The sequence below is a fragment of the Enoplosus armatus genome, chromosome 5, assembly GCF_043641665.1.
Source record: "Enoplosus armatus isolate fEnoArm2 chromosome 5, fEnoArm2.hap1, whole genome shotgun sequence".
NCBI lineage: Eukaryota > Metazoa > Chordata > Actinopteri > Centrarchiformes > Enoplosidae > Enoplosus > Enoplosus armatus.
The window spans coordinates 12566575-12583363 of NC_092184.1; the positions used below are offsets into that span (position 1 = coordinate 12566575).

A 16789-nucleotide genomic window follows, 5' to 3' on the forward strand; every position below is an offset into this window, starting at 1 on the left:
AAATTGCAACAGATGCAGTGGAAAAAGAAAAAAAAACAACTTCAGAGAATTGGCAAATTTGAAGAGCAAAATATAAATCCAGATGGCAGTATTTTTATACAGTCTTTCTTCTGGCCTTCATACTGAAAAGCATAGTTAATTAGTTTTTGCCTCCCTGAAAAAGGAAAATTACAATAACACTACAATTACTACTAGAAATAATGCAAACATTTAACTTACAACAAAAACTACTACATCTACCCCTTCTGTCACTACCAAAAATAACTCCTCATGTTTATATGGCACGTATAACCAGACAGTATAATGAGGTGCTCTAGAGGTTAGAGAGCTTGGGATGGAAGTATAATGAAGCAAGGAGGATTTTGAACTGCAACAAGCATTAGGTGACAGATAGACCTGTGACAGAGCAAAAAAGGGGTTCATTCCATACCACAAAGATGTATTGCAGAGTATAAAAAAACACATAACCTCCAATTGAAATTACACATTAAATTCAAAATCAAAAATTGCATTTCAGGTTTTACAAGCCACACTGTCGATTGCATTGAGAAGAGACTACTTATGCCGGTTTGGGTTAATGTCAAAGTCTAAATTCACAAAATGGAGAATATGCTCACATTATGTGGTGAGTTGAATGACATGTGAGATAAATAAAATGGGCTCAAAGATAATCAGTAAGGAAAGCTGGCACCTACCAACACTTGTTGCAGGTGTCATGCACAATATCGAGCCTGCCCATCATGCATTGCAACAGGGAGTGGAGTGAATAGGGAGGAGAAGAAATCAAGAAAACCCATTACAAGTGTTATAAAGTCAGACATATTGGATTCAAACTGGGTATGAACAAAATATGAATATATTAACCTACCGGCTTCAATACAATGGCTATATAGCTGATTATGTAGATTATTAATAATCACACTAAATAGTAATTCCTTTGCACACATCACAGTGGCTGCGAGCACACATATTGCACAGCATAGGAAGCATGTACATGAGATATAAAGTTCAGTTGTGGAGAACTTCATACTCTGCCTGTCTAGCCCCAGTTCACTGTTCAACTCTCACTGCTCCATTAAATGGAAGGGCCGATTAAACACTACCAGCGGTCCCATTTTCCTGTCAGCAGCATAACAGCTGTTTGCACCGTCGTGGTTTCGAATGACCTGCTTTCAGAGTCCTAAAAGTGTGTTGCAGTGACCTGACAGTCCAATAGCGTGGGACTTATGAGGATCTGAGTATCCCAATCTCTCACAGAGGGGAATCGATGGCAGGCTATTCTTAGGCTGTCAGACGAGAATATGGGACACAGTGTAAAATGACTATGCAGTGGTGGCCAGAGAAGAGCCGTTAAAATAAGCTGTGTGTACCTGTGTGTGTGCTATATATGCAGACATACTGTACGTAAGAAGCCAAAATAGATCATGAATCAAAGACGAGGCAGTAAAGGACAGTGCTGTTTATGCAAGACTTGACATGTAGTTAAAGATGCAAATATGTTATTACTTTCAGGTCTGCATCCATGAATCTCTTCAGGGGGGTTAAGCCATTAATACAGTAATACTAATACCAATAATACTATTAACAGAATATAGACAACCATTATTAGGGCAGATACACAGATCATTTTTAACACAATGAGAGTTTGCTGAGTTGATATACTAAATACCTATAAATTCAGAAAACAGCAGCCATAGTTTAACAAAACAACCCTGTCTCCCTGACACTAAACCTACACCCATGCTGTACATACATGTGCAATTAAGTCCATGCAGGTTCCACCTTTTCACCAACAATGAAATCACACACTCATTCAGCCATTCACTGCTGATGCCAACACATAGTCAGGGAATTTTGTGAGAAACTACATGTGATTTGACAGCCAATAGCAATGGGACAACAGCCACAACACAACATGGATTAAAGAAGGTTCAGGCCTTACCTGATGGTATGAAGGCAGCCTGCTGCTGAAACTGCATGTTGGCCAGGGCCTGTTGGTACTGGAATACGCCAGCATTGAACATAGTGGTGGCACCGTTGGCTTTTTCAAGTGCAGGTCTCTTTGGTAAAGGAGGCAAGACAGGAGGGAGCCCCTGATGAGGGGACAACACCAAAATAAAGGGATGGGAGTGAGGGAAATCAAAGGATGGTAGCAGTGACATTCAGGACAGAGAGAAGAAAGAATTTCATTAGAAGATAAAGTTGCCCCTCCAAACAGCTTTTACAAACACTGGCAAGCAAGCAGTGGACTACACTACCTCCGTCTGAGCAAGACAGGACAGTGGTGCTAGCTGAGGTCTATCCTCTGCACAATGTAATGAACCTTATGACATGATTTTGAAGAATATAGTATATAAAATAACTAGATATTTCTGTAAAGAGAACTACAATGACAGCTATAATACAAGTTATTGTATTGATTGTTGGACCATCAACAGAAATGATGTAGTTAGGGAAAGCTGCACTGCCAGCTCCATGATAATAAGTACACTATAAGCCATGTTAAGACTGTCAGGACACCTCTTCAACAATTACACATGCAATATGGGAAGTGACAAAATCATGCAAAGACTACTATACCTTATCAGACACTAAAATATTACATTTTCATGCCACCAATTAGTTGCTTTTGAGATTCACTTAAGGTGATGAACTGACCATTGACAGTGAAAAATGTGAAGTGTTTCCTCTTCTTTTTTTTGGTCTCTGATGTTCAAGATACAAATGGGCGTTTTATCAAAATGTTTTATGCTAAATGGCTACAATCAGTTCATCACCCCTCAGTGTTTCCTCAGGTCAGATCATTAAATATCTGCTTTATTTTAGAACTACAAAAGTATATCTACTACACCACAGCTACATGCCAAGCTAAAAGGTGAAAGGTCATAGTACCAGGTCAAAAGTTGCGTCGAGGGGTCGCTTCAGTGATTTGACAGCCGACTGAGTCTTAATTAGCAGGCAGCGAGCACATGATGGCAATGGGCCAATGGGTTTCAAGCGCATTAACATAAACCAGCAAGCGGAGGTGCATCATGGGGGCAGCAGTGCAGTGTGGGTTGGTGAGAAAAAAAACAAACAAAAAAAACAAACAAACAAATAAAAAACAAATCATTGGAATGCAATATACAACAATAACAAGACTAGAGCATGCACATTAATGGCTGTAGGGTTACTGAAAAGAATTATGGCACCTGGCGTAGATTATTGTCAGAAGAAAATTCAGTTTCATGAACTTTAACTTTGAATGCAACGGCGTTCTGGTCCAGAAAGGAGGACTAGCCAATTAACCACATTCGTTAAATTCCAATTTAAGGCAGTCTTGGATTATTGTATAGACATATAGACATACAATGACCATAAATCACAATCATGAATAACTTTAGTTAAATTGTTACAATCACAGTAGATATAATCTGCCAGTAGCAAGGTAAAGATTTCCTTCTTAAATATAAAGCTCAGACTTGAGATTTGAGTAATCATTTACAAGCTATATTTTGACATCAACTAAAAACACGTCTTTTTACACTTTATGACTGTATAACCTGTACCATATTATATCTCCTGGGCTATTTTATTTCATTTTATCTCACATTTCACTGTATAATTTTATTGCTGTCTCTCATATCATTTGTTTAAGCACATTGTAACTATGTTTTAGTGCGGTACAAATAGGGGAGAGGTTAAAAGAGGCAGATAACCGGGAGGTAGCCTTATCATGTTAGCTTTCATTTGGATCAAAGCACTTCAGTGTGTGCTTTTAAACACACAAAACATTTCTTCCCTTATTTATGTATGTTCATCAAATTAGAATATATGTTAAAAAAAAAAACGTCCAAGTCTTCGGCCACATTGTAAAATTTGCATTTTCACCACTGATTCATTTCACATGCCACACAAGCTAAGTGAGACTAAAGGAATTAATCTGCTCATGACATTTAACATTTTAAAGAGAAGAGAGGTTAAAAGCGCAGGTATTAATGATTCTATTGTTCAAATGTGGAGGCAGGTCTGATCATATTATGCCTAATTTGGCTTGATGGAATATCTTTAACATGAAAGGTTAACTGAAATCAAGCTTACCCTCCTTTCTGGAATACCTGCTGCATAATGTCATCTACAGTACTTGGCTGAGCAAAACCTTTTTGTGTCCCTTTATAGAAAATTATCACTGCATTGCAGAAACACGGTTGAAATTAACAGTAGTCTTCACGGTTGTCTTTTCGGCAAAAGGTTAACATACCTACGGACTGTGAACAGCAAAATATACTAACAAAGCAGCAAAAACAAGGAGGAGCAGGAGGAAAGGAGCGTCGGCTCAGTCACATTCTAGCATGATCACTACAGCCTGCTGCTGATAAAGCACACATCCACTCTGTATCTTCTCAGTGCGTATTGGGTCAGAGCTGAGGAGAGCAGGAACAGAGGAGACTGCAATGTGTGCTGGGAGATTGAGTAAAAGCGCAGGGTAGAAGATGTTGACTCAAACAACTACATCCATAAGAAACTGGAAAATCAAGGCTCTGTGTTTGTAGTATGCTGTATGTGCTCAAAACCCGGATAGATCCAACTCATGTTTAATACGCCCACATCGACAATCGAAGAGCTTAACGATTTGTTTTAGGTCATCACATGAGAAGTCTGGCTTCTCCTCGATTTTAAGAACTACTATGTGAACTCTACTCTCGGTCACATTTGATTTGTTTCAACTGATAGTAATTCTTCTAGCTGCACTTGACTGATGATGCTATGACACAGAAGTTGCTCTTTAGCTCGAGTCCTGCTTGGTGCTGTAATCTGTGGACAGATACCTACCATGGCTGCAGCAGCCGCAGCCTGGTTGACTTGGTGTTGGGCGGCTTTGATCTTGGCCTGCAGGTGAGCCGGAGGGTGAAAGTACTTGCACTTCTCCCTCGAGCAGCGGCCCTTAATGTAGTCCATACACACAGTGACTGTGTTGTCGTTCGTGTCAATCATAGTGCTATCTGCAGGGTGGGCAAAGCGGCAGTCGCTCTCCCCACGTGTGCAGTTACCCCGCTGGTATTCCCGACATACCTGGTGCACAAAAACACACAAACAGACATTGTACTACTTGTATTTTGTTGAAATGACAATAAGACCTATCAAAAACCTAAAACAAACACATAAATGCACGCAAACACCAGACCCACACGCACATTATGAAGTTACTGTTCACTTTACTTCACATTTGATGAAGTAATCAATCTGTTCAGTCATTTCAGAACTTGACAATCACTTTACCAGACAGAACTAACCAATCTTAATGACAGGTCCGGCCATTACTGTTGATTGATAAGCAGAACAGACCGTAATCAGCGTTTACAGACTCATCAATCACATAGCATTTATCTATTATTCAAATGAGCCGTGTTGTTGTTCTTCCTCAGAGAGACAGAAGGGGGCAGCATCCGCGTGAACAGTTGGGAAACTGATTGCCTCAGCCTGAGTGTAGGGACTCAATGAGGCTCATGGGAAATATAAGCCTGGTTACCCTCAAGGGAGGCTGTAGCTGACGTAAGCCCACACATAATAACACACACACACACAAGGTGGGTGCACATATAAATTATGAGACAGCATTTTTCCCAGAATTAAATTTTGACACTTAAAGAGCTGTGCAATAACTTAAGATCTCCGTTTGAGCACAGTCAGCCACCAGTAAGTCTGAATTGCATTCAGAATCCTTTCCTACTCCAAGTGAAATGTAATTTCATGGTACGTTGTATCGATCTATCAGTTATTGTGATAGAACAAGCCATTTACCAAATGTCTGTTTACCGGTCTCACTGTCTGCATGCATAAAGGATTTGATTTGTGGTGGAACGGCTGCCAGACAAAAGGCCACCAATGCCGTTATCTACAAACTAACCCTGTTCTGTCTCCTGTCATGACAGCTCATCATCGGCAATCACCGATCTGTGTGAGCGATGGGGTACGATTCTCTCTCTGTCTGGCTCTTCTTTCTCTCATGTACCTCTCTCTCACACATTCACACGTGATTGTCCAACTCCACATGCACGCTCACACACATTTAATTCCCCACCACTGCCACCATCACCACTGCTGCTACTGGTCTTATTTTAAAAAAAGAGAGAGTCTTGTTGTCAGGCAGATGTTGGAGAGGCGGGTGAGGGAGGGAGGAAACAAGGGAGAGAAAGGAATAAATGTAAGAGTGGTTGATAAATGAAGAGTAACGGACAGAGCGATTGGGAATCAAGGAGACATGGTGAGAGTCTTTGGGATCGAGTGTGCGTGTCTCTAAAAAATTAGAGAAGAAATGGAAGCAATTTGATGTTCTCTGCACCAGGTGTGGACAAGTGTGTTTTTCTTAACAGTGGTTAATCATGCATTAGAGAGAGCTAACCCAGTGCAAGTGCTTAGTTGGACAAACAAATGAAGGGCCTGTTAATCATATTTCTGTCCCCATGGTAACTGTCTCTCCGGGCCATTCACATCACCATGGTTGCAGGTAAGCAACGTATGATTTTATGCACGTATGCTGCAGTTTAGCTCCATAAGAGATAGAGATATTTCCAGAAAATATTTCTCAAGAAAACATTGTCTTCTAAAATAGGAATTCCTCTCAGCCTCAAGCAAATAGCCTGTAACATATCTACTGACTGGTATGTGTGTTGGTCCACAGAATTCCAGCTATGTTTATTTTGAACGACACACGCTAGAAACTAAAACACGGCTGGCCCTTTTCTCTTGAGATATTTTTAGCAAACCTAGTTCCTGACAAATTAGGCTAAGATATGAATTCTCCCAATCGAAAAGCTTCAGCAGCACACTGAGCTCTACAGGCAGTGTTGGGCCTAAATATCTTGAAGGGAAAACTGTGAAAATGAGCAGATTTCTCGTCTACTGCCAATTATTGCATTTGGCTAATAAATATTTCATATCTGTTTGTCTGTTTACTGGTCTTTGGTGAAGAATGCTACCAATTCTTTGCCAGTCAAACGTTTCAAACCCAGCCTGAATCAAGACCTGCATGTTCTTCTTTTCTTAAAAACAACTTCTTGCTTCCAATTTTCCTCAATCTCTATCACTTCTTCTCACCGGTCACGACTCCTCTATGAAATTCAATTACCACTCTCTGCCTTGTTTCTGTAACTTTGTCTCTGCTTGCCCCAACCCCACCCCTGATGACCACAACAGGTCTTCAAATTGATTTCGACCCCCCACCCCCATCTCTTTTTCCTATCATTGACCCGTTCCCTCGCTATGCATGTCATCCACTCGTTCATCGGGCCCAGAGACTTCCTCAGCCTCACCCCCATTAATTACCCCAGCTACCCAACGTTACATTTTAAATGTAACCTTCCCAACGTTCTTGCACGCCTCCTGCCAGCCTCCAACGATTTCCCCATTATTCCGCTGCGACTGTTTCCCGGGCGGGGCTGCATAATGGATGAGATTGACTTACTGTCCAATTAATGATTATCTGAACACAGCTAGAGGAGCAGCACCCATCAGGTTTCAAATGACTGATTGCTTTCATAGAAGAATTAAAGATTTTTCTGAAAATTACACTGATACAGTATAACATGAGCTTGTGCCAAACAATGCCTGTTGATGGGATGCAGCATCGACAACTGTAGTGTTTGTAGAGAGATACTCTCATTAACGTCTCTTTCTCTTTGCTTAAGTCTGGGTAATGACTGTATTATGGTAATCGGATGTAGTTACTGTAACAGAAACTGTGTACCAGATACATAATTAAAGTCTACAAACAGAAACTGTTGAGGCAAGACTTTCCAACCCATGCCTTTAATATTCAAATAGGCACAGCCCATATTTCAAAGCCCAATCTGTTTGCATAGCTGGGAAAAAGATCCTCACCGTGTGCAGTGTTTACTAGCGTTTTGTTAATCTATCTTTTAATCTGTGACTGATGTGAAAATGAAAAAAATTATTATGCAAATCCTCTCATCTGTGTGGTCTGTGGTGTGTGTGTGCTTATGCGGCCATATTTTTTCCTATTTATACCTGTGTCTGTGTATGCGAATGAGTGTGTTTCTTACCTCCAGTCTGTCTGTCCTCATGAGTTTCTGTGCAGCAGCAGCAGCAGCAGCTGGGACAGGGACACTGGGGTTGCTGGTGACCAGTACAGGGGCACTGGGCAACATGTCAGCAGGCATCAGGCCGGGCGACACAGGGCCAAGGTAGGGGTTAAACGCAGCGGCCGCTGCCGCAGCAGCATTGACGTTGGTTGCAAGGCTGGGTGTGACTGAAAACATGGGCTGTGGGCATATGCAAAATGAGAGAGTTGGTCAAAATTGAGCAAAAAATGAGCAAAACTACTCAGATTTCTCACAAAGTCTATATATAAAAATTTTGAATAATTAATCACATCTACCAATAAGTATAATGCCATCCTTCCTCACTCCTACTCAAATTACCCATTGAAAATATATGACAGTAGAAGGTGAAATAAGAGATGTATGCAATTATCAACAGCCAGCAGAGGATAGGAACTGTGAGATGTGGAGGGAGAGAAGATGGCAAAAACAGGCAATTAATGGGCTTCCATCTGAGGATAAACAATATTGAGTCTCCTTTGATGGCTGCGTGTCTTTCATTTGAGATAACACATAAAGGAGGCTTACACTCTGCGTGTGGTGTCACCTACTCCCCACATGGATCAGATGGAATCACACCCTTCATACACCAGAGATCACACACATATAGGAGTAATAAGGATGAGAGACGTCAAGCTGTGTGTGCACGTGATGGGGGAGAGGGGCTATACTGTATAAAAATGTACTGCCTACATGTGCTTTACTGAAGTTTGAAAGAGAAAAGGGAGGCTAAGGAGTATGCTAGCTGACATAGCGCATTGCAAGTTTTCCCTGCACGTTCCTGACCTCAGCCCCAGTCTGAGGATTGTCTCTTGAGCAACTGCCAACACGACACAGTGAGTAATAGAGCAGCGGCAGCAAGGGCTGGACAGCTACATTCCTCCCAAAACCTCCTCGCTGCTCTGTGATGACTCAGAAAATCAGGAACAATGCCGTGGACTTTCTAATTCTTCCAGTGCTGCCCTCTGGAATGTCTGAAGAATTATGTCCTATCATTGGGTGCTCTGGAAAAGTCAATGTGTCTCTCTCAAGGTGCTCATATATCAGTTTGGGATATTTGCAGCTCAAGGTTGAGATGAAACAAGTATGATGTCAACAAAAAGACTCACAGTCACGAGGTTGTAACTATGCAGTGATGTCATCCTCCAAAAAGTTTGTGATCCTGCTAATGTCTCCTCACTTAGCATAGAATCATTTCCAATAATGACAGGCCACTACAGATTCTTGCTCTAAATCACAATCGCAACAGATTGAAAACAATTATGTTAAATTGAGCATATTTACACAGTAGGAGCTGAAAAATATCTCACTGCATGCCTCCTGTCAGCACTTTATGTTGCAGCAGTGATGTGGCGTTTGTGTAGCTTTTCCTCAGACAATCTTTTAGTTACAAAGTTTCCCCGTTACATACCCTGAATCCAAATTAGAATAGCATGTCATACAAAATGTGCACTGCAAATATACATACATCAATCATAATTTAGATCACACACGTTAAGATCATAGATCAACGATGACTTCATAGTTTTATGTAACAACAGAATGCTATTAGCTCGGTGCGCTCCAATACATTGTTTGCAGTCACATGATTCCGATGACGCTCGAAATTCAGAATGAGGCGAATGAAGTGAAAGGCAGAATGTACAAGATGGAGGAAAGCCCGTATTGTGCTAGTTGTTGTTTATTCATTTTGTCATCCCAGTCAACGTGTGTGAAATCTGGAATCGGCCAGTTCATTCTTAAATTATGGCTAAAAACCTGTTTTGAGGTCACAATGACCTTTGAGTCAAAAGTGTCACCAATTCATTGTCCAACCAACTGTGAAATAAGGTCATCAATTCTTGAGTTATGGCCAAAAACGTGTTTTGTAAGGCCACAGTGACCTTGACTTTTGACCTTTGACCACCAAATTCTAATCAGTTCGTCCTCGTTTGTGCAAAACTTGAAGAAATTCCCGCAAGTTGTTCCTGAGATGTCGCATTCACGAATATGAGACGGACAGACAACCCTAAAACATAACAATAACACGTGCACCAGATCTCTACATCAAATTGAATAACTTTACAGAAACCTGAATTCAGATTTATTGAAGATTGTTGGATTGCTACATCAGCTACACTGAGCACACTCTGGGCTTTGTTTGTTATGGTGCAGCTACTTTTCAACACTTGCCTTCCTCCCGCCCAAACATGGAAATACACCTAATTACAGAAGTAAGACACCACTGGAATGCCCTTCCCTTGTGGCTTTTGTGGTTTTATTGCACTGTTTTTTATACACTGTCTGCACCAAACAAGTACACCAAATTTCCTTCAGGGGAGATTCTTTAATGTGAGTGAGTGAGTGATACAGTACTGTAGATGGATATAATTGTAATGTGGGCTGTCCGCTGACGTCGACTCTGTAATGAAAAAGCATCATGAGCACCATCACTTACAACCAGCTGTAATGGACCCTAATTACTTCACCCTCTGCACAGTTCCATGCGTGAAATGAAAGCACCCTCCTACGCACATGGATGGAAGGGGGCCAGGTGTAGACAAAAAAAAAAAAAGTGGAGATACTGATGATGGGGGCAGGAAACTAAGCTAAAGACACAAGGGAGGGATAGAGGAAGAAAGTCTGAATCCTGGAAAGGCTAGTACCCTTTATTCCCTTTGCACACAACATGGCTCTGCTTTCTTGACTTTTCTTTGCAGTGCAGGTCTAAAGCGATCTCTCCTCACTGCTGTCGTCCTATCTCCTTCACTTTACCTACCTGTCTTTACTCTGTCCATTTATCTCTTCCCGCCTCCCTTTCTTCCTCTGCTGTGTCCTCCTCTGTCAGCCTGTCTTCCTCCTCCTCTCCTCTCCTTACTTTCTCTCTCCCCATGACATAAACAGAAAGGGAAGGCTTTGCAGTCCCAGTGAGATCTATTGCTTCTTTAAACCCTTTCATGGTTTCCTCTGTTCCTCTCAATGGGCCTCTCGACTCAGCCCCTCTTCCCCAGATAAGGGTGATAAGCCATCGGCTAAGTGTGCATGTGCGTGTGTGTGTGTGTCCAAGCATGCAGCATCTGAAGCTCTTTTGAATAGTCTGAGACAAATTCACTCCAGTGCTCTCACTTAAACATAAAGGGATGGAGGAGAAGACAGAGGAATTACTTCAAGCCTGACTGACAGGTCTCATTGACTCTGTATAGGTCTCATGGACCAGGCAGGGAGGGATTCATTTGAACCGGCTGACTGGTGCTCCGACCATCACTTTGAAGAGTGTGCAGCACAGTCACAGAGCAATTTCTGATGTCATTTACAGCATGTGTGTGTGGGTGTGCATGATAACAAATATAATACTTTTACTTGTTGCTCACCGTATAAAAATACTCCCACAGTTATAGTGAGGATTGTCAGGGCCCCATTGTTCAAACATTGCTTGATTAATCCAGGCTAAAGTGATATTAATGAATTTAGTGCTGAAACAACTGATTAGTCAATCGACAGAAAATTAATTGCCAACTTGTTTTGATAATTGATTAATCAATTTATGCCATTTTTCAAGCAAAAATACCAAAACAATCTCCAGCTTCTCAAATGTGACAATTTGCTGTTTTCATAATTATATCATTGTAAATTAAATATGTGTCTCTGAGAAATTTGGCCGTTTTATAAGATTTTTTGACATTTTAAAGACGTGGACAGCGCTGGGCTATGAAGCGATTTTGGCATGGTAGGCACAGTCAAAAATACAGGCCACGTGACGGCCTCTGAAAATCATGAATACCTTTTTCTAGATACCAGGCATAAGGTCCAGTAAAAAGTCTCAAATAGGCATAAAGGCATAAACAATTTTTGTGCCATTCATGTCTGAAGGTAGCCAGCGGGAAGTCAGCTAGCTCGGCCAGAGAAGGACTCTCTGGAAACGCAAAAGCCTGATGAAGCCTGAAACCCTTTCACACCGTACACACCCCATCTTGAAACACGGTATCCAGTTCTGTTAACATATGTGCGGTTAAAATCATATTGTATTAATTACAACAAAAGATCTTGGTCTTGGTTTGAGTATTCTTAAAACTGATTGAGAGTTCTTGCTCTGACAATAGCTCCAGATACATTTTAAGCCAGATTCAGAAGCTAAGAACCTGAAGCTGGTGTCAGGTCATCAAAACCAGAATCAATGTATGACGAATGGGGCCCTGTCCACTTGAGTGCTGTATGTATTTGTTTATGTGCATATGAACTGCGTATGCATATTTGTCCTCTTACCACTGGCTGTAGCTGTGTGCCGGGCATCATGGCGTTGGCGAGCTGCATCTGCTGGGCCAGCATGGCCATGTTTTTCTGCTGGATGAGGTTGTTCCTTCCATTGATCTCCAGCTGCGTCTTTAGGTGGGGAGGAGGATGCAGGTACTTACAGTTCTCCCTGGAACAGCGGCCCTGATGGGGTGAGAAAGGAGGAGGAAGTAGGAGGAGACAAGGAGGGCGAAAGGGAAAAGAGAGAGGGATAAGGAGGATAACTTAACTGTTGCCTAATGTAAAGAAGTAATGAGCCTTGACTCAACTTGCTGCCCTCCCATTGACCTAACATCTCTGACATCTGGGCCTGCCACTGGGTTTGTCGTAGAGAAGACCGATCAGTTCTGCTTTCTTTTCTCCCTTCGTGACCTAAGCGGTGCGCTCGCTACTTTCCCCTATTTCCTCAAGGTCCCACCGAGAGACAAATTAGCTTCAAGAGCAAAGATAAAGAGGATTAGCTGTCTATCTGCTTCTGCTAACAGATTGTAATACACAGAGCGAAAGAAAACGAGACAGAGAGCATGATTCACTGTCCCAATGATGATATGAATACTTTTCATTATCCATTAATCTGGCAAGTATTTTTTTTGATTAATCTGTTAATCATTTGGTCCATAAAATGTCAGAAAATTGTGGAAAAATCACAAACTTCACAATCACAACTTCTTAAAGCTCAATGTAACATCTTTAAAATGCTTATTTTGTTCCCACCCCAGTCCAAAACCCATAGATACTAATTTTATCATCACATAAGACCAAGAAAAGCAGGAAATCCTCACTTTTAAAAATCTGGAACAAGAGAATGTTTGACATTTTTGCTTGAAAACTGACTTAAACGATTAATGCGTTAGCAAAATAAAGAATGGATCAAAAGACAAATTGCATTACAAGGAAAAGATGCTCAAGTTCAAAAAGGTCAGTTGTTAACCAACTGTAAACACAGGAAAGTCACAAGAAAAAGTAAAGACAAAGAGAAGAAAAGCTCTGCTTTCCACCTGCAACCTGAACTGCTGCAGCACTGTTGCTCTAACTCCAAACAGGAACTGTTTTGGGAATTTCAATTAGCAAAGACCCCCGCTCTCCTCCGTCAGAAGCTGTCCCACTTGATGCTGGATGTGCTACAAGGCCCAGTGAATCACTATTGATCTCCTCCCAATTGAGATAAATGAGGTATGTGTCAATATTTTTACATCACTGCAGAAAATAACAGGCAGGAGAAGTGACGCCAGATCGATACATGATTGGAGGCTTCTGTGACAATAAACATACACACACCATGGCCCTCTATCTAATATTCTGCTAGTGTCTGTAGACAGTGCAGTGTGTGTCTGGGTGCTCGGTGCTGTGGGTGATTATATTCATCCAGCAGCCGGCAGCCCAAGGGGAGAAGGAGGGAATGTAATTTACACTCTCATAATGCCTGCTCCACCGAACACTCCCCCTGATAGGTGTAATATTTTAGATATCTCCTCCTCTTTTTTTTACTCCCCCTTTCTCCCTCATTCCCTTTCCTTCTGCCTCGATCCCCCCATACGTCCCAAGCCCCGTGCTGATATTTGCTCTCCTCATCATGAATACAGAGCAGTTGAGGTGTGGAGGTGCGGCTGTGATCTGTGCATGTGAACATGTTCATGTATGTGTGCAGAATGTGCGAAACAGAAGTACTACCCTCAATCTGCCACCGTCGAAATGCATCCTCTACCCATCTCTTCCCATTACTCCTTTATATAAATCTGTCTCCAGGGCATGGGGGGACTAACCCTGCGACAACTCCACAGTACCACCTCCCATGGGGAATTAAAGGTTGGCTGTCATGCTACTGCTTATCTCAGTGAGATTACCTGCTGCTCGCTGCGGCCCACTATGACACCTGCTTTCACAACACATACACTCTCCCTTTATTCCTCCCACCGCCCTTCCTTCCTCTCCTTTCGTCTCCATCTCTCCCTTTTTATTTCCTCGTGCAGCGTGTTCTGCCTAGCTACAGCAGGAAAAGTACTTTGCATTGGAGAGCAGCAGAATGTCAAGAGTTCTTCCAGCATTTTCATTGGCCGAGAGCTGGCAGCAATAGAACTTGCAGCCTGCCGATTGGCCTAGAGGCACACATTAACAATGCTCCTAGTCTGGCTCATCCCTGTGTGGATGTGACTATTGATCAGCACTAATTGGTTAATGTCTTTTGATTTTCTAGGTACATTCCCCCTGGGTGACTAGACTCTGGCATGCCAACTCCAGCCGTGTGTGTGTGTGTGTGTGTGTGTGTGTGTAATTAATTGTGACAGTGCAGAGATTATTACATCAAATCCCCTTTGAGGGCAATATCTGCGTTGGTTGCAAAGGTCAACTTTAAGCAATATTTGTAATCTTAACAATAGATCAAATACTACAGTATGTGTGGTTTTAAAGAGGATTATCCCCAAACTTGAAGCTTTTTAGCATCTTTCAGCTCATTGTTTTGCTTTCTTTACTGTTTTGGTTTATTCTCACCGCTCTCATAACGTCGTTTTGTGGCCGCAACAGACAGCTGTTGTCGGCAGAAAAAAAGCTCTAAAAAGCCAGTGCACACTACCTGCTCAGGACCAAGCAGCAGGCAGACAAAGTTAGCGACCAGCTGGTGAACATAGTGGAACATTTAGCAGCTAAAGAGCTGAGTGGGTCGAGAGCAAAGCAGAGGTAAAAGGAAAGTCAATACTGAATTTACATTCATCAGGTGGCTGGATCACAACTCCAAATGAATGCTAATTGTGTTCCATGTCTGCTGGATGTGTAAATAAGAAGCTGTTTGCTAACAAGTTACATTTAAGCCCTATCAACTTAAAAGGTTGTGCCCCTCAAATGGCCAGAATTATGTTATTGCAGGTTTGAATAAGTTTTAAACACTAACATTTTTTGATATGTCAAGCTATAGTGGGTATAATGGGCAGCTGCACAACTACTCTATGTGCTATGTAAGGACATTTTTCAAAATGAAATGTGGTTTGAACAAATAGCCCTTTGTGGACAAATTATAAAATTAAAGGAATCATTTAAAAGACCTTCAACCTAAACCATTATTAGCATCAAACGAAATAATATTTTGTGGTTAATGAATGAATGTTTAGCTATTCAGCAGACTGAATACAGGAATTATCTTGCTTCCAACTCTACTTTTGGCAAAGCTGGAGGGGCATTAAAGAAGACTAGGAGGAAAGGAAACACAACATCATGATGGATCAAAAAAAGCTTTGCTAGGGAATGTTTTTCTTTTGATGGTTTTGGGCCTCTCATTTCCTGAAGGGCAAGGCCAGTGGCTTTAATGTGATTATCTGGCTTGCTCAGTCAGTTGTAGTTGTAGAATAACACAGTTTAAAATTGTTGCTCCAGAATCACTTATAATACAGTGCAATCTGATTTGGTCAACTGTCTGATTTCTATCGCCATTAATACGTTTTTGAAAGACGTACTGTAGATTATTTTGTTCCTTGGAGAAAGACACCGCTGTGAACACATTGACTGGATAGAGTATTATCATTAGAGTGACAGTAAAAAAAACAGTAATTATTATGCTTGTAGTAATGAGGATTTACCTCTGTGCATTTTATCAGCTGCATTCAGAAAGGCCAGCACCTTGACATGGTCCTATCCCTCTGTTTCCACCAATAGCCCCATTATCTGCTGCTGTGCTGTTGTTGTCTGAACAATTCAATCCTGCGTGAGCCTGAAATCCCCACCGATCACTGCCTGCGATGCTAATGTCCTGGCTTCTCTCCTGCCTCTTTTCTCTGCTGTTTTCCCCGCTGTCTAAACAGTGTCAGTACAGGTTAATGGTGAGCCTGTTTGATCCAAAGCAGTGCTCCCTCTGGCTAGAGTGTATGAGAACAAGACTCACTCAAGTTGACTCTGTTCCGCCTTCACCTGTCTGCCTGTCCTCTGCTGAGGCGCTAATATGCTAACAGATTACCTGCATCTGTCTCTCACGCACTCTCTCGATCTTCCTCTCTGTCTTTGTGACTGTTTCCCTCCCGTCCTACTTTCCAGGCGATTGTCTGGACTAGTCTGTTTCTCACAGCAAGCCTTTGCACCAAACACATTATCTTCAGTGCCTTCATTCACAGCTACACAAAATCTTTTAACATGTCAGGGTAAGAGTTTGGTAAACAGCCTCCACATGCAGTCGTCTCATCACCAAATATAGATTCTGAAATTTGAACCAATTTGCTTTTGCCAGGTTTCGGCTGTGGCAAAGTTTCACTTGCTTTTAATTGGCAAGCAGTTAAAACAAAGTGAACCAGCTGTCACAGTCCCACTCTTAAGTATATGTGTGCATGTACATTTAGGGGAATGGAATAAATCACCTTGGCCTCATTACACCAGATATCTTCCAGCCATATTTCAGCTCCATGACACACACACACACACACACATATCCACCATTATTT

At 41.7% G+C, this 16789-nt stretch overlaps 1 protein-coding gene across 4 annotated transcripts in view; it reads right to left on the reverse strand.

Moving 5' to 3' along the window:
• LOC139285904 (muscleblind-like protein 1) overlaps positions 1-16789 on the reverse strand; it is a 38644-nt gene that overhangs the window by 2073 nt on the left and 19782 nt on the right. For 2 of the 4 annotated variants that reach the window (XM_070906579.1, XM_070906577.1), the window contains exons 2-7: positions 12342-12512; positions 8043-8261; positions 4813-5052; positions 2893-2946; positions 1943-2093; positions 696-731 (exon numbers count right to left, since the gene is read on the reverse strand). In XM_070906579.1, the coding sequence (XP_070762680.1) occupies positions 696-731; positions 1943-2093; positions 2893-2946; positions 4813-5052; positions 8043-8261; positions 12342-12512 (871 nt within the window). The remainder of the gene's footprint in view (positions 1-695; positions 732-1942; positions 2094-2892; positions 2947-4812; positions 5053-8042; positions 8262-12341; positions 12513-16789) is intronic. The other 2 variants (XM_070906580.1, XM_070906578.1) reach the window with 1 other exon arrangement.